Below are 24459 nucleotides of genomic sequence, written 5' to 3'. Positions count from 1 at the left end.
AAGCGGTTTGCCGAAAACTTCTCTAAAGTGAGCGGTGAATAAGTCCAGGGATTGGAGAACTGCCAGAGGGAATCAGCCCAGCGGAGCGCTCTACCTGTGAGAAGGGAGATGATAAATGCAATCTTAGTTTTTTCCATCAGATAGCGGTAAGGTTGCATTTCCATTGTGAGTGAGCATTGAAGCAGGTAGCCACTGCAATCACACAGTTTCCGGGAGAGGTGACGTATGTGTAGCCGCGGTGGGTTGCGCTGTGGCTGTAGGCCGAGATGCGGTGGTTTCCTGAAGTGTGGGGTGCACTGGCTGCAACGAGCTAACCAGCTGTTGTATTGGGGCAGCGTCTGTTGGCTCTATGCTGTTCATCGGTCTGGTCTTCTGTCACAAATATAAACCCCATGAGGGGTATGTTTATTGAGCAAAATGGAAAGTGGGTGGAAAGAGGAAGGTGAAGAAGCTCAGCCCAGCATGCAACAGCAACCAGAGAATGGAGGCAGAAGGAACCAGGAGAAGTCCACTTTGGGGAAGGAGGTAAGTGGAGCTGGAGAAGGGAATACTGAAGACTGTAAGTGGAATAACGATAATACGAAACCTTAGATTAATGCTAGAACAAGAGGTGGCGAGTCGGTGTCTACGTGTGAGACCAGACAAAGAAAGGATGAAAATGTGAAGGGGAGTGAGAGTGCTCTGGAAACAAGGTGCAGATGAACTTAATTAAAACTCAGGTGAGTGGGTGTGCTGGCGAGGAGTGGAGTCCGGCATGCTTGTGACAGTAATGATGAAGATGTAAGAGAGAATGATGCTTTTTCTGACATCTCTGAAGGTACCTCTGGATCTAAAGCAGATGATTTGTATAAGTTACAGGAGATCTTCTGGACACAACATTTGTGACGACTGTAGAGGTGAAAGATTCTTCCCACATGTAGGAAAGTTGGTGGTAAATCAGTGGTCCTGTTAGAGCAAGTTATGAGTAACTAAAAAAGCTCAGAGAAGGCTGTCTACAGGAACTTGTCTGGTACTGTCTTCACCTAGTAAGTAAAAATGTATTTCTTTGTTGATGTGTATATTTGGTGTGTGTGTGTGTGTAGGTGGGGCTACAGTGTCAGAAGTTGATGGTGTGTGATGAAAGCACAAAAGGTCGTCCTGAACTGCTTACAAAAAACACACAAAGGAACAAAAAGCACAAACTGACAGGAGAAAACACAGAGTGAGTCACAACTACACATAACTACATACAACATACAAATAAAATGATGCACTACTTCTGAAAATTGATTAGTTTGGTTTACATGATTAGTGCCAAACTTCAGATTAGCTACAGTTTTAGCAGATTAGCAGCACAAGCTAACTGTACTAGCTACAATCGCTTTCCAGAGATAACAAAGACCTGTACATTTTTTGAGTTTTAATTTTCTTCAAAGTGTCTCAAAACACATGTTACATAATGAGAGATTGTATATGACAGGATAAGATGAAAACAGAGAGGTAAGATTAGCTATAAGATAAAGTCAAGGAACTAATTACAGGAGAAATAATTTATAAATTCATGAATTAACTAAAATTCAGTAGTCTTCTTTCCATAGAATTAGCTTATAATAATTGTGGTCAGTGAATGTATACTATAAAGATATAAAAATATTAAAACTTTATAATACTAAACAAATATTAAATAGAGAAATCACAAAATCCATTAGAACTATATTATACAACAGTTAGTTCTGGTCCATTGATGTCTGTAGAATTTCATCCAGTTTAATGTGTTATAAAATAGTCTAATTATAGAATTTAATAATTTATTCTTATTTCGAGTTAATTGGTTATTTTTTATTTTTTATTATTATTTTTCATTTTCCCCTCCCCTTTCTCTGTTCTCTTCTTTTGTAAAGCTGCTTTGAGACAATGTTCATTGTAAAAGGCTATACAAAATAAACTGAATTGAATTGAATATAACTAAACAAGTGAGGTGTGTATAAACATCTCTATTCCCCAACATGTAGGAACACTGAAGTCTTCATCACACATAGATATTCATTACAGCCTGAATATAAAAGAAAAATGTGAATTAATCAGTACAAAATGGACTGTGGTACTTGATGACACAATGTTCATTTACAATCACTCTGTTGAAGTTGTTGCAATAGGCATCTAACAGCCAGTAAGAACAAGATTCCCACCAAGTTACCTCCTCACAATATCCAGACACTAAACACAAGAAGTATCGCTGAAAGCCAGAACTTTAGAAAGATTTTTTGTGTTTTGCATCAACAATAGATGGTAGAAGCATACTGATTCTTGGTCAAGTTGTTGCCAGTTTGGCTCTTCTCAAAAGATAATGTGGAAATTCCAAATGAATGTAATAACTTGGAGCGGGGGTTCAGAAACATTTTTGTCAGCTGAACTCCATCATCTTGCTATTATCCTCAGAAACATTAAATTCATCTTTTACTGTAAATCCTGCTTTACTCATTTACAGTTTTAACAACTTTGCCTTGGTTTGTTCATGACCAAATTTTCATGTTCTGTTTTCAATGTCTTATTATGTAAACTGGTTTCATAGTTTTATTGGAAACTGCTTCAAACTTGCCAGATAGCACACACTTGGGATATTGTGTCTGTCTATTTTTTTTAACCATGTGCCTTACCATTTATTGTACTGAAAGAAACACACTATGTGTTATGAAACAGCTGTTTCATAACACTTAAATGAATCCGATCTATTCTTGGGTCACAGGGAGTCTGTGCCTATCTCAGGGGTCATTGGGCATCAAGAACAGGGTGCCAACCCATCGCAGGGCACACACACTGTGAGAGAAAACTGGATACTTTGCCTGATATGAATCCAGCGGATCTGCAAGCGGCTTTGTGGTGACAGGGGGTTCTCATCCATGCTTACCAGGTGGAGGTGGACTCTCTGAAGGCTCAGAGCCAAGCAGCCGCCCCAGCTCCCACGCCGCCATCACACTGTGAGTTACCTCGTTTTGCTGTCTCTGAAAAGTTTGACAGATCCGCCGACTATTGCTGAGTTTCTCCATCAATGTGACAACTTCTTTTCGCAACAACCGGAGACCTACGGAAATGAAACAACCAGGTGTGTGTTAATGTTATCCCTACTGACCGGCAAAGCACTAGACTGAGTTTCGGTAGTCTGGGACTTGGATCCTCAAGTAAAGACCTCTGCTAACTACTTTGCTGGACTTATTCAGGAAGTGTTTGAATATCCTGTGGGTGGAAATGACATTTCTGTGCAGCTGCTGGAATTATGCCAGGGCTCTGATTCGGCTGCCAAGTACGCCTTTAAATTCCACACATCTGGGTGGAATGCAATGGCTCTCATGGTGGTGTTTCGCGAGGATCTACACCCTACCCTGAAAGCTGAGATGGCTTGTCGTGACACTAACATCACTCTTTCACAATACATCTCCACGGCTATCCGGCTGGACAACCTTCGCTGCCAACACAGCCTGCATGCTACCTCCTCATGTTCCCTACCCAGGCACATGGCTGAGCTTCACTATCCAGGGAAGAAAACTTCAGAACCCATGCAGTTGGGGAGAGCTCGTGTCTCAGAGGAGGAGCATCAGCACTGCACCCAGCAGCAACTAAGCTACTACTGTGAGAAGCCAGGCCATCAAGTTTACCATTGCCCAGAGAAACCTACCACATCTCAGGTGGGGAGAAGTGAAATAGTGTAGATAACGCTCCTTGCCCTTCTGCTTTACTCTCGTGTTTGTTTTCCTGTCATAGCATTGATTGACTCAGGCTCCGCAGTCAACCTGATAAACCAAAACCTGGTACTAGCATGTAACAGCATGCCACGATCCAGAACACCAGAGAGAGCCCTCGCCCGAGTACTAGCACTCACGAACTACACTTCCGGGTCTGCTTGGGCATATAAGCGGCATGATCCCTTTGTTCTATGTGAAGTATTGTTCCCTCGTGACATACCAAATCTTCAATGACTACCGCGCTATTGCTATTACTGTGTATGATCCTTGTCTGTTCCAGTTTGACTACGAGTTTCGGTTTTGTGTTTCGGTTTTGTGTTTTGCTTTCTAGTGTTTTGCTTTACCGGTTTTCTGCTTAGTATTTATGGATTTACGATTTCTGCCTGTGAGTTTCCTAATAAAGATCTGCTCATGGACTTGAACATGTTCTTACATTCAGAGTCATGACTACTGAAATTATACCACAAAAGATAGCATGGGATTATAACACAAGCACTCACAGATGATGCTTTCAGAACAGATGACCGGCGTAAACTGCTTCATCTCTATTGTCTACGCCAAGGTACGCTACATGGAAAGCAATAGTTCTTTTCAGGTAAAAATATGGAAAAATATTTTTGAAAACTGAAAATTTGTGTCAAAAATACATTTCACATTAACATCTATTCAGATTTTGTTCAAAATGTTGATATTTGTTGCAATCCTGTGTGGAAAAAAAGAAACGGTCAAGTCATACACCAAAAATATTTTCATACACCAAGGTCAATTTGACTCGAAAATTCAAATTCAATACTGAAAATTCTAACACACGGGTGGTCGAGGACCGAGGTACCACTGTACTGTATTTAATCACTTACTGATTTATTCATTTTAGTCATTGCTATTTTCCAACCCTGGTTAGATCTGCCCTGTCACACAACACCTACAATTTAACAGGGCAAACATGTGAAATGTGGAAAATATTTTTGCCCCGATACTATAATGCTCAATCAACACTATTATTTGACTCCAACTCCACATTTATCCGACAGCTCAGTTGAGCAGGACTCTAACTAAAGAAGACGAATATATGAATGCAGAGACAAGGTTTTGTTTGCAATCAATGCTGGTTACAAGAATTGAGTTACTCACGAATGAACATCCCAACAACCTCTGAAATAATCATCACAAAACACAGTCTTTTTTTATCCTTTTTCCCTTATCTTTCCATAATATTCAAACCAAACCCTCTTTGTTGAGAAAGTCACTACTATTTTCTTTTTGGAATATCAGGTTCTTTATGGACACCATTATCTTTTATTTTTTAACTCTTTTACATTCCATTATAATCAGACTTCCGAGGTCAGTTATAAAAAATAATGGGCTTCTTTGCCCAAACCTGTCATCCCATATGTTAAACCCTATATTGTTAAAACTGTAAATAGAGGTGAGCAACAAATTGAGGTGGTGCCTGACAACCCAATCATGCTGTCCTCTGATTATTTTATACAAACACAAACAAGAATATATTCATATACACTCTAAAACATCCAAAAACACTTTAAACACTCTAAACCTTTCAAGAATTACTCCCACATTCCCCCCTTTTGTGACTCATAAGTCATAACACTTTTCTACTTGTCCAGACACAAGTATAGAATCTATACATTTTGTTTTATGTAAACTATCAATACAACTACGGTACATACACAAATACAACAAAGTAACTATACCTTAAGTAAATATGTGTGGTGATATAGTATGGTGAATAAATGCAAGTAAATATACCTGTGAGTGTAATATAACATGATTTGTGTTTTTGCTCCAAACCCTGTGCAGACATCCATGCATTTTAGTTTCTTTCAATCAATACTTGTTTTGTTTTTTTTCACCCACAGTTTTGGGCTTACCAAGCCAATTTGTTTGAATTTATACTTACCTGAACCCCTGCTCCATTTACCATTGCTTTTAGATGGTGCCTCACATGTTGGTTTCTCTGTTTTTATACAGTGACCAGAAGCATGACCGTGCCTGCCTTATGTTGTCTCACCCCATGATATCTTACCCATCATTGACTATCCGGCTTTCTTCTCTGGTCACTGGCTGAACATTTTTCATTCAGCTTTCAGCCCAACACTCTACGTTCTGGTGTGGCATCATTCTGGAAGTTCTGGTCCTTCATGGAGCAATGGTGGGGTTATTGGTATGATTTGAACTTGAACACCCTGTAATTATCATGTGTCTGCCTGCAAAGAGCTTGAGAACCAACCTTTAGTGACTGCTCATAACAAACTCTATGCTTATCTAATGATTAATGTTTAAGTAAATATGACTTGAGCACTAAACATCACTATTCAAACAAAATAGACAAACCCTACTCTCCACCATTGACAGAATTTTCTTACAGGGTCACTTTTTGAGAAGTCCGATTCACACTGCTGTCGTTGCCTCTGAGCTGATATCAGGGAAGAATAATGCAGAAGGAGCCACACAGAGTCGAGTAGCAATGTTCTTGAAAGTTTATTGAGACAGACAGAAAGTATTTATACAAACCAAAGATGTAGTCTTTGTCATTATCTACTGTATGTGCAATAAAAGGCATTATCCATGAGTAACAAAAGGCATAAACAATAGACATCAAAGGTATCTACAGAGGTGGTGGCAGGTATCTCTACAGGTGGGCTGATGACAGTTTTTGTGCTTGTGCACATTCTTTATTCAATTAAAAGTGTTTCTTGGTCTTAAAGGATATTGTGGTCATAAGATAAAGTCATAGACAAAAACATCATGAAAGCAGCACAGAGCATGCCAAGATATTCAAAATATATCAACCACAGCAGTGTTTTTGAGCAGCTAAACATGCTTTGAGAAGTAAATGTGTATGCATGTAATTATGTACTTGATCATTTCTCATTTCTGATCATGGCTCCAAACCCATCCATCCTTGAAGTGCATGCTACGTAACGCTAGGTTAGTAACTTAACTGTTAGGCTAACCGTTGACTTTACAATGATTTTGCCTCCCTTTTCATGTAAATCGTCGGCTCGTGCTTGTTTTAAACTAAAATAATGTTAACTAATGTTAATTGCTTTGTGGTTGAAACAGTCCTTAGAAAATGAATAAATATTAAATAAATAAATATTTGTAATTATAATATTTATACATTTATAGTGAATAAATATTCTCAAGTTATTCAATCAATATACTCATTCATTATATTCCTATGTCATAATATATAATTAATCAAATGCTGCAGAAATACGTTTTTGTATAAGATAGACATGACTACAATTTTCTTCAATAATATTGTGCGTATATGATCTCTGTGTGTTAATTGCTGACAAGCCTTTTTAACACCCCAAAATGTGATTTTCTTCATGACAGACATCAGGATTGCCTGACTTGCTATGCCATCCATGACACAATACTGAAGGTATGTTAACCGCTTGATCTTGTGAGAAGATGCTGATGCTTATTTAGGAATATTTATAGAAGATTTTATTTTTTTATTTATTTTATTTTGCTATTATGCTGCAATATGTTACAGAGAATTTTGTGTGTTCAGATTTGCATGAACTTTATGATATTTGTTACATTTAATGTACTTTCCAGATCACTATCATTTTGTTCAGCAAATTGGCATCACCAGCTAGTGCAAGGTAAGTAGATTAAAATAGGCCATACATTCACTTTGACATGTTTTTTATAATATGGTTTATTAAGATCATTACATTTGGGCCTTTTTCCTCTTTTCCACCAGGTATTCACAACATGTTGCTCCTCCAGCAGCACCACAAAGTGGACAGGGGAGAGTTGGGAACGTATGTGACCACTGTCTTGTGATCATGGGAAATGGCTGATAGTAAAGTGGCTGTTCTCTGCTTATGTACTTGACAAATCTATATATTTTTTAATTATTTGAGACAAAAAAATGTTACTGTGAATTTGAGTGTGTAAAACTAAATCCAAGGAAAAGTATTGGCAATAAAGGGCCTGTTACAATTTGCCATCCAAACATTTTATGTTTGATTATGAGGAAAAGATAAAGCTATTTAATTGATTGTTGATCATAGTTTGAATTGGTATATGATGTACATTGCAAATAGACTGCTTTTTAATCCCTTCTTGGATCTCTACAGATATGCTAAAATCTTGCATGACAGATAATACGCACATAAACCTTATTGTATGTGTACTGTATCTGTATTTCCAGGAAATTAAAAAGGTTATGCACTATATACATTTGAATATAGATATTTTTGGAACACTGAACACTGGAGCTCCTCAGGGCTGTGTGCTCAGTCCACTGCTGTTCACTTTGCTGACTCATGAATGTGCAGCGATGCACAGCTCCAACCACATTGTCAAGTTCGCCGATGACACGACTGTGGTGGGTCTCATCAGCAAGAACGATGAGTCAGCTTACAGAGAGGAGGTGCAACATCTAACAGCATGGTGTAGGCCCAACAACCTGTCTCTGAATGTCGACAAGACAAAAGAGATGGTTGTTGACTTCAGGAGTGCACAGAGTGACCATTCTCCACTGTCCATCGACGGATCCTCTGTGGAGATCGTCAAGAGCACCAAATTCCTTGGTGTTCATCTGGCAGAGGACTTCTCCTGGTCACTCAACACCAGGTCCATCACCAAGAAAGCCCAGCAGCGCCTCTACTTCCTGAGGGGGCTGAAGAAAGCCCATCTCCCTTCCCCCATCCTCACTGTGTTCTACAGAGGGACCATGGAGAGCGTCCTGAGCAGCTGCATCACTGCCTGGTTTGGGAACTGATCGCAAGACCCTTCAGCGGATAGTGCAAACAGCTGAAAAGATCATCGGAGTCTCTCTCCCCTCTATCACAGACATTTACACCGCACGCTGCATCTGCAAAGCTAACAGCATTGTGGATGATCCCACACACACTCTTACACACCCCACACACCCCTCACATACACTCTTCACCCTCCTGCCATCTGGTAAGAGGTACCGGAGCATTTGGGCCCTCACAACCGGACAGTTTCTTTCCTCAAGCCATCAGGCTCCTCAACACCCGGAACTGAACTGTACAAAACTCTCTCTCTCACACACACACACACACTCAGGACTGAACTGTACAAAACTCTCTGTCTCTCATACACACACCCACACTCACTCTCTCTCTCACCTGTGTGGATACACTCACACTCACATAACATATATTCTTCGATATTTATTGTACTACCTCAACCCCTGTGTATTTCATCTGCTGCTATATTTATATTCATATTTACGTTTATTTCTGTTTTGCACTCCCTCAACTGCTGCTATGGTATTTTTGCACAATACATGTTGTCAGGTCCCAAAGTTCATCATCATCATCTCATTTTATACATTTCATTACAGTTCCTTGCACATTCTTTTCTTTTTTTCGGTGCTAAAGTGTCCTTTGTTTTGTGTTGTCTTTTTTTTGTATTTATTATTTCTGCACTGTCTTTCATTGCTTTGTTTGCACCTAGCTGCACCCTTTACACTTTATGTGGCTTGGACGAATCTTTCGGTCCTAGCTTTATGTTGCTCTTGTGTTAAGCTATATGTTGTATGTTTATGTAGCGCCAGGGTCCTGGAGAAACGTTGTTTCATTTCACTATGTACTGTGTCAGCTATATGTGGTTGAAATGACAATAAAGCTTCTTGAATCTTGAATCTTTATGATGTTGTTGGAAGACTCTCTTTTATTGTAAATTAGTATATTTTATTAAACAAAATACTATGTAAACATTACTCAAATATAACTGAATAAAAAATAAAAAAAAAAGCAAGTACTTATTTAGAAACATTTTAATAAAGATTTCTTAAGAAAAGTAAGTAAATTTTTATACCAAGAACAGAATATTACTGTACTTTGCTAAATATTTAGACAGAAAGTACTTCGTTTATCTTAGTATAATTTACTTGGGATTATCTCTTGTAAACTTTACTTAGAATTTGTGTGTGGAAATTGTTGCCTAGCTTTTTTCAAGTAAATTTCACTCCAGGTTTTTTTCAGTGTGCTCTGCATTCGCACTGCATTTTAAATTTGTTTTATTTTTTATTTTTAATTTAGACCTTACTGATTCTTATGCAAGGTTAAATATGTTATAACTTTGTTTTGTTAACGTTGTTATAACAAAATTTGAGCATTTGCTGTAACTTGGCTTTAAATTGTTTGAGGAGCAGAGTGGTCAAAAACCTAATGCTAAAATGCTATCATATGTCCTCATCTAAAATATTGTCATTAATCAGCAAGTACAATAAATCAGTAGCTGTAAAAGTAAATGGAAGATATTTTTACACTGAATCTACATTGTAAGTGATTTTTACTAGGGATTTGATATTTGGATTCTATAAAAAGCATCAAAATCAAACTTTGCAACTAAAGCCATTATAATGTTAATGGATACTGCAGATGATGTTTCAGTTTATTTGCTAAATTCCTATGAAACACACATGTGCTGTGTAACTGCTGCACACTGAGGAAGTTCTAGATCAATTTGTCTTACTGACTGGGAGAACACTGAAATGGACAACAGAGCTCTGGAAAGATGTGAGGAGACTCAGTCCTTGGAAATCTTTTATGTTTAGAAATATCTTTGATTTTCCTGCTAAAGCACAAGAACAAAGGGAACTGCTCCTAAAATTACACCAAGACTGTGACAGATTAAACTTTAGAGATAGAACATTTCTGTGTAAACTCTAGAGACTGTTGTGTGTGAAAATCCAGAGATCAGTAGTTTCTGAAATACTTGAACCAGTCCATCTGACACCAACAACCATGCCACAGTTAAAGATGTGCAGAGGAACAGCTGTGTGGTCAATGAATGTATACTATAAAAGTATAAAATTATTAAAACATATTACAATACTAAAAAAATATTAAACATTATGCAACAGTTATTTCTGGACCATTCATTTGCCTGGACAAGCAGGATTGATGTCAGTAGGATTTTATCGAGTTTAATGTGTCATAAGTAAATGAGTGATGTGTTTCTAAACATCTTCTCTATTCCCCAACATGCAGGAACACTGGAGTCTTCATCTCACACAGATACTCATTACAGGCTGAATATAAAAGAAAAAGATGTGAATGAATCAGCACAAAGTGGACTGTGGTACTTCATGATCAACATCATGTAATCATCTCTGCTCCAAGAGAAACATCATCATCTCCTGTTTATAATTAATCATTCAACATTTCTTCATTCTTACTAACATCTGTCTTCTAACATTTAGCTAGAACAAATGAGAACTTCCACAAGTTCTAACAGGATAATGAGCAGATATTTACCCATCACATCACTGCTCTTATCCAATCACAGGAGCTTTTTTAAATAACGAACACTACTGTGTCATTTAGTTCTTGTTCTACATTTATATTTAAGTGCAGACTTTAAGAAGAAGCTGAGGTGAATTTTACAGGAATGACAGAAGACACAATGTTCATTTACAATCACTCTCATGCACTCATTTGGGACATTTTGTAGACTCTGTCTGAATCCCTGTTTTCTGTCTTCACATGAATTTTAAATCAACACACTTTACTGAACACAAAACACCATTAAAGACAATTGTTAGAAAAATTCACATTAAATATAGTGAGTAATATAATGACATTTTCTAAAACTGGTTTTATTTCCTAACCTGATAATCTGATATTTATTGGAACTAAAGAGAAATGTACAAACTAATGATAATATACAGTGTAATGTAAGGTTGAACTTTTATTAAAAGGTCATTACTCACTTTAGTGTCTGTAGTTTATAATGTTCATCATCCTCAAGAGCAGAGAGCAGCTTCTTTCCTGAGTCTCCTAGAATATTATAGGACAGATCCAGTTCTCTAAGGTGTGAGGGGTTTGATCTCAGAGCTGAAGTCAGAGCAGCACAGCCTTCATCTGAGACACCACAACCCCACAACCTGAGAGACACAATGACACACTCTTCACTGGTTGTACATAGGGACGTTTCTAGAGTTTTATCACTAATGGAGCACAGAGTATACACAAAAATTTTACAAGAAGTGTCTGAGAAGAAATTGTTTATATATATATACCGATCAGGCATAACATTATGAGCATATGAGCAATATTATTGATTATCTCCTCATCATGGTACCTGTTAGTGTGTGGGATATATTAGGCAGCAAGTAAACATTTTGTCCTCAAATTTGATTTGTTAGAAGCAAGAAAATTTGGCAAGCATGGGTTTTTTATAGTGTTTATAGTGTATATTGTGATGGCTAGATGACTGGATCAGAGCATCTTCAAAACTGCAGCTCTTGTGGGGTGTCCCCGTTTTGTAGTAGTCAGTATCTATCAAAAATGGTCCTAGGAAGGAACAGTGGTGAACCAGCAACAGGGTCATGGGCGGCCAGGGATCATTGATGCATGTGAGGAGCGAAAGCTTGCTGTGGTCTGAGCCAAGAGACGAGCTACTGTTGCCCAAATTGCTAAAAAAAAGTTAATGCTGGTTCTGATAGAAAGGTGTCAGAATACACAGTGCAGGGCAGTTTGTTGCGTATGGGGCTGCATAGCTGCAGACCAGTCAGGGTGTCCATGCTGACCCCTGTGCACTGCCAAAAGTGCCAACAATGGGCACGTGAGCATCAGAAGTGGACAACAGAGCAATGGAAGGTGGCCTGGTCTGATGAATCTTTTACATCACGTGGATGGCCGGGCATGTGTGCGTCTCTTACCTAGGGAACACATGGCACCAGGATACACTATGGGAAGGTCCTGCCATCCATGTGGATGTGAAGTGCAGATGATCACATCTGCACTTCACAATAGTCATTGTGTACTATTTTATTCCATTTTCTTTTTTCTTAAATTTTTTATTCTATTTTATTCTACTTTTATGTCACAGACAGCTGAAATGCATTTCACTTCATATTGTATGGTTGTGTATGTGACCAATAAAATTTAAATGTTTTCAGTAATTTTTCATTTTTCACTGCTTCACATCTCAACAAAATCTCTGTTTTTAATCAGTGTTCACATGAACAGATATTTCTTGAGAAGATCAGACTGTCAGTAATCAGACCTAAAACAGGATCAGACTCTAATTAGTTTTTAAAGAATCTGTTAGTTCATTAGTATATTTTTTAACCCAGACTGTGAAAGTGTAAATGGTTTATTGAGTATTGACAAGAACAACTGTGACTGTTATTTATACAGAATGTCTTTATCTATTATTGTGACATGGATGTAGACTAGACCATGATTTATCATTAATGTTTTATAATTTGATTTTACCACAGTGTCTCCAGTTTACAGTGAGGATTCTCCAGTACAGCAGAGAGACTCTTCACTCCTGAGTCTCCTAGATTATTCTCAGACAGATTCAGGTATCTCAGGTGTGAGGGGTTTGATCTCAGAGCTGAAGTCAGAGCAGCACAGCCTTCATCTGAGATACCACAACGCCACAACCTGTAGAGAGACACAATGACACACTCTTCACTGGTTGTACACAGGGATGTTTCTAGAGTTTGATCAGTACTGGAGCACAGACCACACAAGAATTTTACAAAAGTAAAAAAGACTATTTATTTATTTATTTAGTTAGTTAGTTAGTTTTTCTTTAATCATGTTATGCAACCAACATTAATGTAAGAATGGGCTGCAGATCATTTCTTACACTGTAGATTTTAAATTACTGTAAAGTGGTTTTGCTAAACTTGCCTACATAAACTTTTTTAGATTTTTCCACTGAGAAAAGTCTAAGAGAGGAGACGTACAGTCAGGGGGCGGGGCACAGTGAAAGGGGGTCAGGTTTTGAGTGAAAATGCACAAGATATTTTAACTTCAGCTACTGTTACAATCCACCTTTTTTAAAATGTGAATGATATAAATGTTTGAAGAGGAAACTCTATTTTCAGATGTATCTACTGTAATCTTCCTCATCATATACTGATTTATCAGGAACATTATCTTGGGGATTGCGTGAGTGAATGAGTGTGTGTGTGAGCCTTGCAATGGGTTGGCACTCTGTCCAGGGTGTATCCTGCCTTGATGCCTGATGATGCCTGAGATAGGCACAGGTTCCCCGTGACCCGAGGATAGATCAGATAAGCGGTACAGACAATGAAATTAAACAAAATTTTCCTGGGTCTCAAGTGACGACCCTGATTGTAGGCAGTTTGTCTTATTGTGGACTGAATAACACACACTAGGTCTTTAGAGATCAGAACAACACATAAGACTAGAACTGGGACTTTTCTACTTCTGAATCTACATGAAGTATTCACTACCTATACATACTGTGTATGCTTATGTATATTACTGATTTTTTTAATCAATGTTCACATTAACAGATATTTCTTGAGAAGATCAGACTGTCAGTAATCAGATCTGAAACAGGGTCAGACTCTAATTAGTTTTTGGAGAAGTTGTTAGATCATTGGTGTATTTTTTAAACCCAGACTGTGAAAGTGTAAATGGTTTATTCAGTATTGACAAGAACAACTGTGACTGTTATTTATACAGAATGTTTTTATCTATTATTATGACCTGGATGAAGATTAGACCATGATTTATCATTAATGTTTTAAAATATGATCTTACACCAGTTTCTCCAGTTTACAGTGAGGATTCTCCAGTACAGCAGAGAGACTCTTCACTCCTGAGTCTCCTAGATTATTCCTGGACAGATCCAGTTCTCTCAGGTGTGAGGGGTTTGATCTCAGAGCTGAAGTCAGAGCAGCACAGCCTTCATCTGAGACACCACAACGCCACAACCTGTAGAGAGACACAATGACACACTCTTCATCAACAGATTATTATCATGGTTTAAGACTTACTTTAAAGATGATGATAAGATGTTTAAAGATGTTTGTAAATGATTTTATTATTTAGAATGACATGAGGATCTCCTATTTATTCTAATGAACAATGTCATTAAAATGATCAGACTGAGTGTTAGATTTAGTTTCTCTCATCTGTTGTGTGTGATATTAAACTATAAACAACTGGTACTTTAAACTTTAATCAGAGAGAGAATGAGAATTGAATTTCAATAAAAAATGTGACAAAAACAAAATCAGTGTCACATTCTCCCCCAAATAGAGGACAGTACACCAGGGTGTCCAGGCCTAGACCTTAAAGTAGCACAGGCTACACATTTCCAGAGTCCACTGGTCCAGTGAGACCAGTTAATCTTTGTACAGATTGTACCTGAAAGGGTGCTGATCTGCTCTGCACATGTACAAGACAATGTCCTCTTTCTTTTTGGGGTAAATTCACAGAAGTTTTTGGAACCCACTGCAATTTCACCTAAAACAAATCAGCTAAATTGAATTGTATGCTGCCAATAAATCTGGTAGACAATCAACACAAGCTAGCTGATGTCAAACATTAGATTAAGTTTTCAATGATCAATATAAGCCCTTCATGTACATTATCCATTTATCAATGTGACCTTTTATCTTTTCAACATCTTCATAAACATTTCATCTCCTAAAAACACTCACAGATATTTAAAACCCTTCCTGGTTACTGTAACGGACATGCCGGCCCCAGCTGCACTCCTGCGCTCTTGCTCCCCTGATTACTAATCGCGCCACCTGCACCCAATTACCTGGCGCCTATTTAAAGCCCTCACTCGCCAGCGTCTGCGGCGAGTATTAAGACTGTGTAGCTCATGTTTATTTGTTTCAAGCCGTCTACCTGCTGGCTTGCTTTTGTTCTATTCTAAGTTAAGTTTTGCCTACCTGGTCTTAATGCCAGTGTTCTGATTTACGTGCTGCCTTTTTGTCTGCCTGAGTTAAAGTGGCTTTCCACTCTCTCTGCCTCTGGGGTCTTCTTGTTACACCTTCCAGGAGGATTTACTCCCCAGTGTACACTCTCCCATCCAATATGGCTTCACTTTTAAATCAGTTTATTTTTGTTGCAGAGATGATTTTAAATTATTTTAATATTTCCATCTCTCTGATAACTAATTAAAACATCAGCAGCATATTCTCAGACAATTCTTAATACATAATCCATACAAATCTGTTACGTTGTTTAAAAGTATACAACAAAAGTATGTGTTGTAAAGTATACAACATTCCAGACAAGACAACTGTGTGTAACACCTCTATAAACTTTTAAACCTTTTCTAGGTCTACTGACACTAGACCAAAATCCAGCTTTAGTCACTTACTGACATCTAAAATATCTCTGATAAAAAATGATATAAAAAAATTCATCTTCCTGGGACACAGTCTGTCTGATCAGAATAGAGGACTTCACTCTCGTTCTAAGACTTCAATCTGTTATCTAAAACCTTAGAGAGCAGCTTATATAATCTGCATAACAAACTCACCAGTCTCCAATTTTTTATATCACTTAAGTCAGTTTTTTGGCATCAAAATGAGAACTGCCCTGCAACAGCTTAATCTCAGCTGTCCATTGGCTAAGCTTTCATTAAATACCTCTAGTAGAGTAAGTAAAAGATTTATAAAAGTCAACCAGTAACCCATCAGTTCCAGGTCCTTTACCACACTCCATACTCTGGATGGCTCTTTCCAGTTCCTCCAAAGTCCAGAGCCTTACTGAGCTCAAAATTAGACACCTGAGGCAGATTATCAAGGAAAACTTTATCAACAGCTTTATCAAGCTTGAATTCACTTTTATACAATTATTCATAAAAACTAACTGCTCTTCAAATATCAGAAGAGTCTCACAACCCCAGCTTGAGTGTAAGGCATGAATAAACCTTTTCTGTCCATTACAGCTGCACCATAATCATATTTTAATTTTCTGGGACAGTCTATTTGATCATGGTTCTAAGACTTCACTCAATTTGTTGTCCAAAACCTTAGAGAGCTACTTATAATCTCTGCATAACAAACTTACCACTTGATAGTGAGGGAGATCCACTGAAAAGGTGGAAGGAACACCAAAAGATCTAACTATGGCCCTCAAAAGTGACAAGTTCTAGTGTTCACTGTTCTACAGAGCAGTGTGTGTGTACACAGGGGAGACAGAGCTGCACTTTCTAACAGACTGTAAAAAGTCCAATTCTCGCTCCTGCCCAACACTGACAAACTGTTTATTGTGTTAGGAGAAATGAAGGGAAATAGACAGAGAAAGAGAAATGAAAGGAGAGCTGCATTTTAACAGGACACTACATATCTGTCACAACCTGACGGACACGGAGTAACACACCCAAAAAGATCTGGCAACCCTGTTCATAGCAGCTGTTTTATTAAATTTCACAATAATTTCAGACACGTTAGTCACATCAGAGTCTGTGAAAAATCATCAATGTGCAGTGAAAAGAAACAAGCTTCCTCCTCAGGACATTGATGATGAACCTAAAACTTCTGCTTCAGTCTCACTATTGAATGTGTCTTTCTTAGGAGCAGGTCATGTGACTTTCAGAGAGATGATCTTACCCCAGTTTTTCCAGTTTACAGTGAGGATTCTCCAGTACAGCAGAGAGACTCTTCACTCCTGAGTCTCCTAGATTATTACAGGACAGATGCAGTTCTCTCAGGTGTGAGGGGTTTGATCTCAGAGCTGAGGTCAGAGCAGCACAGCCTTCATCCGAGACATCACACTTACACAACCTGTAGAGAGACACAACACCACACTCACAACAGATTTTTATTGTCAAGACTTACTTTAAAGAAAATTGTAAATAATTTTAATTGTCCAGAATAACATGAGGATTTAATATCACCTGTTTATTCTAGTGTCATTAAAATAATCACAGTGAGTGTCAGATTTAGTTTAGTTTTTAATCTGTTGTGTGTGATATTATACTATCAGCAGCTGATACTTTAAACGTTAATCAGAAAGAGAGAATGAGAATTGAATTTTGATAAATAAATGTGGCAAAAACAAAATCAGGAACAAAAATAAATATACACATCATTCATACAAAGCCCCTTTATAACACTAAATCAAAAGAAACAGGATCACTCCTGGTTTTATTATACTGAAAGTCAAGTGAAATTCTAGAATTCATTAGAATAAAAGATTCTGTTTCTAAATTAGAGCTTGACTTCAGTTCAATTTTATTCTTTTTTTCGAGTATTATATTATGTTATGTGCAGAATAACATGAAATACAGTTTCTCTCTAAAAAATAAAATGTACATCCATGGGTTTTAGGCAGGTGTTCTTTTTAAGTAAGAATACTTAAAAAATATTTTAATTGTTTATTATTGTTAATTGATTCACAAAATAAGAGAGGGAACAAGTGAGGGAACAGAAGAAAAATCGAAATCAAATCAGTACTTGGTGTGACTATGGTCTGGCTTCAAACCAGTGTAATTTCTTACACTTATTACTAATGTGTTAGGAACAGAAATCATCAGTCTGGTGAAGCTGCAAATTGTTCATTGTTATGGGCTGAGCTTATGGATGATAAAGCAAATCACAAGTGACAATCACATGTTATTTTTCACCTCGAGTGACTGATCACACTCTCTTTGGAAGTTCACTAGTGACCAACCACAACTTATCATATAGGCCCACTTCATTGCTAAGAACTTAAAATCTTATAGTCTAGTTGAGTGTGATGGCTTTTGTGTCATGACAAAGGGCAGTTACATACATTGGAAAAACTTTGGAATTTTTATTGTTTTCATAAGTTTCTTATTTAGGGATCTCATATTAGAAAGGGTTTTAAAACATATTTTAAAATCAGTGTTATAAAAGGTAATATATGATGGTTTGTTTGAATTGCCATTGCACAGACTAGTTTCATGTAAACAAGGGAGATATCTGACGTCAAACAAAGGAGACAATGGCACATACACTGATGTCACAAGCCAAAAATCTCATGTTTCGCTGTCTACACGATAACACTGCAAACGGAGTTTTTGAAAATCTTCACCCTGGCAGGAGTTCTCAAAAATGTTCGGTTTCAGTGAGCTGTTGCTGCGTTTGCATGTGGACGAACGGCCAAACCGCATAAAAAAAGCTGTGGTTTTGAAAATACCCGCGTTCATGTGGACAGGGCCTCAGTGTCAGGGATGCACCAACCACTCAACAACATTCCCAGTCACCAGAGTACTGAGCACCTGCACCCAATCACCAGAGCATTATATTAACACACTCCATTGAGTCATCAGCTGGTATTAAGATTATGTACTCTGTGACTTCTCTTTCTGCCTGTGGATTCTATTGAATTTGCATTTGCTTCTCCTACCTCACTCATCTCCTGTGGGACATTGGACTGTGTACTTGCATTGGGAGCTTCAGATAAGACCGTTTTGGTTTATTGCACTGAGTGCATTATTCCAGTTTCGTATACTTCACTGTCATATCACTGCTTGGGCACATAAAGAGCACTTTATCTTACCTGCTTCTTCCTGGTCTTCATCCTTGGTGAATTGTGACACTCAGCCACAGTTTGTGTGACTAGGTACAATGTTTTAGTAAATTTCACAATAATTTCAGACAGTCGCATAAAAGTCTGTGAAAAAATCATCAGTGTGCAGTGAAAAACAATTTTCCTCCATTGACAATGAACCTAAAACTTCTGCTTCCGTCTCACTATTAGAGAATGTTTCTTACTGAGGAGCAGGTCATGAGAGATGATCTTACTTTAGTTTCTCCAGTTTACAGTGAGGATTCTTCAGAGATTCACAGAGATTCTTCACTCCTGAGTCTCCTAGTTTATTAAAGGACAGATTCAGGTATCTCAGGTGTGAGGGGTTTGATCTCAGAGCTGAAGTCAGAGCAGCACAGCCTTCATCTGAGACTCCACAATCACACAACCTGTAGAGAGACACAATGACACACTCTTCAACAGATATAAGGTATATTTAACACTGAGCAAAACATTAGTGTCAGAACTTACATGACTGTAAAAAGTGAAAAATTATCTACAAGCATATGGATCTACCTATTGTTCATTTGCCACTTGTTTATGTAGCTCGGACAGAGACAAACACACACAGACACAACTCTAACAGAATATCACAAAATGAAACACTACTGGTTGCAGAAACTAGGCTAATATATTTAGAGACGTTTGTATTGCTATGTTTTACTGGTGCTTTTTCCATTAAAGCCAATTTCAATGAAACACCAGCTACACTGACCCAACACTGAGTCATACATTATGGCCAACTTTCCCAATCAATAATGACATACCATGAACAAAATAGGGTTGTGCTGCCTTTCAGCATGTTAAGATTAGTGTGCATGGACTACACCATGAAGTGTGTAATGTGGAGACCTGCCTTCTATGTCTCATAAGCAGACCAAGATGTTTGTTCGCTTAACTGTTAACATTTGCAGATCTATCATTTCAAACATTTCTTATTTAAACATAATTTCATACAGTCTATGATGTTAAATCATGAAGGAAAATCTAACCAATGATAGTGAAACAGTGAAACACAAAGAATCAGAGAAATAAAAAAAATGTTCTAAGATTTATTTTCACTCTGTCTGATTATAATTTGGTTTAGTGATATTTAAAATCATTTTATTTGAGTGAAGATTTTAATAGAAGAAATAGACAGAATGGATCACTGCCTAATCATTTATTAATTAAATAAATTCATTCACACATTAAACTAGAGTGAAAGCCTTTCCTGGAAGGCAGGAAAAATGGAAGGCAGACCTACTCTAATTCCTGTGATTAAAGATGAAGTGTACAGACACATCAAGATTTTATTGGAGTTAAAAATGACTGTTTTGGTGTTGCCCCTTCACTCTTCAATCAACTGCAGTTCTGTTTTTCAGCTATCATCTGAGTTCAATCTCCTCTTTGACAGCGAGCTCCAGTCTTTAAAAAACTGAAACACATTTCATCTTATTATATCCTCTGATTATAGTGTATGAGTTTCAGAGAAAAAGACACGGTGTAGCGTCTGTTTCAGAGAAGATAAACTCTTTATTGAACTAGTCTGTTACACGGCTACACACCTCACAGACATGTTAGTGAGCAACGTCACTCAATGCAGCTTCTTAAAGCAGCAGCTTCTAGAGAGTAAGAACTGGGGTTTTTGAATAACGGTAACATTATAACAGCTTATTTAAGTGGGCCAGGACTCCAAATGGGTGGGCCCAGGCCCCTGTAGTTCCACCACTGCTGCTGTTATTTAGAATTATTGATATTAAGTTTACAAGACTTTTAAAGTCAGTTAGGAGTCAGGTTTTGTAAAAGATTCTCTCATTTATTTATTTATTTAACACAAGTGATTCTGGAGAGAAAACATCACGTAATGACTAATCTATTTGTTCTGCATGTGACAGAAAATGCTGTATATAACTGCTGCTGCTTTTAGTGAGTTATTGTGACTCTCAGAGAGATGATCTTACCTCAGCGTCTCCACTTTACAGTGAGGATTCTCCAGTACAGCAGAGAGACTCTTCACTCCTGAGTCTCCTAGATTATTCCTGGACAGATCCAGTGTTTCCACAGTCAGATGCAGTTCTCTCAGATTGGAGGTTTCTGATCTGAGTGCTGAGTCCAGAGCTGACCAACTTTTCACTCCAAGTGAATCACAGCTGATACTGAAGGAAATAAAATAAAACATAATGAACTTGCACTAATGCGAATTATCAAACACACCCTCAAAACTGAACCAACTGATACATCTGTTGTAAACATTCTCAAGGCTGTTTCTTCCTATAAGTTGTATAAGTGTTAGCTTAGGGACCCTGGATCACCACAAAAGTTTACTATCATTTGGTGATATATCTGATGTGTAAAAACACAAAAAAGGAAAAACTGAAAACCCAAAACACCAGGAAAATACCAGGAAAAAAATAACTTACATTAATTATTCACTTTCAGTCAATTTGTTCACTTTCTTGCTTTCACATGTTGATGTGATTAAAATGGGTAATGTTAATGGTTTACTACAGCTAGCTAGCTAGTATCTAGAGTAGGGTTGCCCCCTTGTCCTGTATAATATGGGATTGTCTCTTATTGAGTTAATATGGGCTGTGATTTGTGCTGTATTCTCATACACATTATTTCATACATACACTTCACAGTGGTGAGAAACACAATGGTGAATAAAATTAAACCAGTTTCACAAGAAATATTGTATATATGAGCTCACATTTCAACATCTCAGTGTTGAGTAGTTTTATGAATTAAAACTAAACTAAGTTTTATTAAATATTTTATTACATATTGTATTCACTGTGTACTTAAAATAAAACTGTATGGTATGAGATCTCTGATTCACTCAGTCACATGTTTGTGTCCCAACATGAACTGCATTGGGCTAGCAACTTAAGCAGTAGCAACTTAGCGGTAGCTGTCACATTAAACTTTACAGAACGTAATACTGTCATTCAAATAATGATTCAACATGGTAGAAGAGGATAATGACAGTCAATACATACACCATAATACCAAAGGTGTGTATGATGTATGCAATGAAAATTAGTGAATTAGCGATCACTCAGCAAAACCAAACCCCTTCTTCTTCATCTGGATTTAATGGAGGTTGGAAAACCAGCGTTTGTGCATTTCCACCAACTAGTAGGGTGGAGTGTGACACCAAATAAAGGAAAACAAATGTAAATATAATTATAATACTCTAATAATACTTTGGTCATTGTTGAATTACTGTTCAGCAAGATCTTTCATAACTTTTTTACTCATACAGACTAAAATACCTGTATGAGCTGAGTTCTGTGGAAATCCACATTTGCTGCACAGTCCTGTATTGTGTTTACTAATTTAAAAAAGGGAAAGATTCAGTGCTGTGTCCAAAACAGAGTAGTGATATTATCGTGTCATTCCTTCTTTTGCTACAAACCTGTCTCACATATCTTACTTCTTTATTTATTTCCTGTGTCTTCCCTTTCCTTCCTGTGTTTCTTGCCATCTTTTCTTAAATATCCTTTAAATTTACCCCTTCATTTTTAGCTCATCATCAACATTTATTGCTGAAAATTGTTGTCAGATTTTCAATTTTTTAGACTCCTAAGACTTAATAAAGAATCAGCAAGTAACAGCTTGAGGTATATGAACCTCTTCTACCCACTGAAGGGCCAGATGAATGCAATCTGTTAGAACTGACTGCAAAACAGAAAAGACATTAGATGTTCTTTTACCTACAGTATTTTAATGTCCAACTCTGAGATGACTCCTGCAGCTATATTCCCAGAGTACAAGCAGAACTGTCTCTTTAAGAGTGATCAGGCTGGGACTTGATTGGGCTTTTGATCCAAGTGTATAAAATGAGCAGTAGTGACATCATTGGGAAGCACCCCCTACCTAGCATTGCCTCATTTCCGGAGTTCTGTGTGAATGCCTGTGAGGTAAGAGTTGTTACATCCACATGGTGGACTGGTTGTTATTCAAGACTGCTTTATTTTTAGTGTGGACTGAGGAGCCGAACTGGAAGCATGTATTGTTCATCGTTAGAGGGAATCCTTGTGTGGGTTAAACTGACGATTATCAGGTATGTTATCAGGATTATCAGGCTTTCGGCTTTCATGTTCGTATGACCATCGCGGAGAGTTGCTTCTGCGGTCGCTCGTGTGACCATTAAGACGCTGGACTATTTTGTAAAAAGATTTACCTGATCGTCATAACCGATCATTCAGACACCGCGATCTTGGCTGGTGTGGTTAAGCTACTGGACCAAGCCATCGGTGCGGCAGAATCTAGGAGAGTTGCTGCTGGGTCTGTGCCTTGAGTTCGATGTAATCCTTTTCTTCCGCTCCAGCTCGCAATGTTGAGAACTGGGCATACTGTAAAGACTCGCTGGATGTGGAAGGATTAGAATCCATATGCGGCAGTTTATTATATCCAGCAGGCAGAAAATCGTAAACACAGTGGAAAGCAAAAAGGGTCAAAACCGGAAAAGCAAACACGATAGAGAGAGAACGAGAACAAAAACGAAATCCAAAAATGCTAAACCAGGTAAACAGGCACAGGTCATACACAGAACAATGAAGGTAATATAATCAAGGTTTGGCTCGAGACACTAGGAAACGATGCTTCGCGTTGGACTGACTGAAGCACACTGCTTAAAAGCCCTAAAACCGGAAACCGCTTGCACACAGTCAATACTCGGGCAAGGGCTCCCTCTGGCGGTTCTGTAGGCACCATGACGCATACCAGTATTGATGTTTATTGTTTTATAATTCTCCAGGTTGAACGGCTGAAGGTACAACGTTAAATCATAGCCGGGAGTGGCGTGTGTAGGTGTGTTTGGCTCACACACATGTCACCATTTCGTGTTGTAGTTTAAGTTTCTGTATCATTTTCTCTTTCCTTATTTTCTTTTGCTTGTTTCCTTTGTATTCTCCTTAAACAGTGTTGTTCCTGATTTGGTTTATTTCTTATTGATAAGTGCATCTGCTTAATGTATTTTGGGTTTCTTTTTTTTTATTGATATTCATCAGTTTGCTATTGGTTTTTTTGTTTTCCTGATTTTCTCTTCATGATATGTTGTGCTGATAATTGTAAATCTTGTTTGCTTTTTGTTTGAGAACGAATGGTGTGTGTGATTGTTTGAAACCTGCAATGTGTTATTTTTCCCTTCAGTTGGGGCAGCCAGCGATGGCCAGAGTGTGTGCCTTTTCTGCGTGTTGATGGTGGTGTATCTGACAACTGCAGTGGTGTTGTGTATGTGCTGTGGTGTTGGGGTGCACATGAGTTTGGTGTCCTCTGGCTTAGGGAGGCCAGCATCCAATTCTGGAGAGGTAAAACTGGTGATTGTTTGGTTGTTTTATGTGTACTGCTATTTATAATAAAAATTTGTGTGGTCAACTCTGGTCTGATACCTGACTCAGCCGTAACTAAACCTGTGTGTCCGGTGAACTTAAGTGACGGGT

General features: G+C 37.9%; 1 protein-coding gene across 9 annotated transcripts in view; it reads right to left on the bottom strand.

Annotated features, from left to right (window-relative positions):
* LOC131370162 (NACHT, LRR and PYD domains-containing protein 12-like) overlaps positions 1-24459 on the bottom strand; it is a 404348-nt gene that overhangs the window by 331372 nt on the left and 48517 nt on the right. For 3 of the 9 annotated variants that reach the window (XM_058417310.1, XM_058417307.1, XM_058417308.1), the window contains 5 exons: positions 20974-21168; positions 19246-19419; positions 17086-17259; positions 14270-14443; positions 12962-13135 (listed from right to left, as the gene is read on the bottom strand). The exons of 1 other annotated variant lie outside the window; for it this stretch is intronic. In XM_058417310.1, coding sequence (XP_058273293.1) covers positions 12962-13135; positions 14270-14443; positions 17086-17259; positions 19246-19419; positions 20974-21168 — 891 coding nt within the window. Of the gene's footprint in view, positions 1-1597; positions 3062-6202; positions 10771-11447; positions 11626-12961; positions 13136-14269; positions 14444-17085; positions 17260-19245; positions 19420-20973; positions 21169-24459 lie in introns of those variants that run through there. 5 more of the 9 variants (XM_058417311.1, XM_058417312.1, XM_058417314.1 and 2 more) reach the window with 5 other exon arrangements.

Source organism: Hemibagrus wyckioides, linkage group LG19 (assembly GCF_019097595.1).
Source record: "Hemibagrus wyckioides isolate EC202008001 linkage group LG19, SWU_Hwy_1.0, whole genome shotgun sequence".
In the NCBI taxonomy this organism is placed as follows: Eukaryota; Metazoa; Chordata; class Actinopteri; order Siluriformes; family Bagridae; genus Hemibagrus; species Hemibagrus wyckioides.
This window is presented reverse-complemented; position numbering and strand designations above follow the sequence as displayed.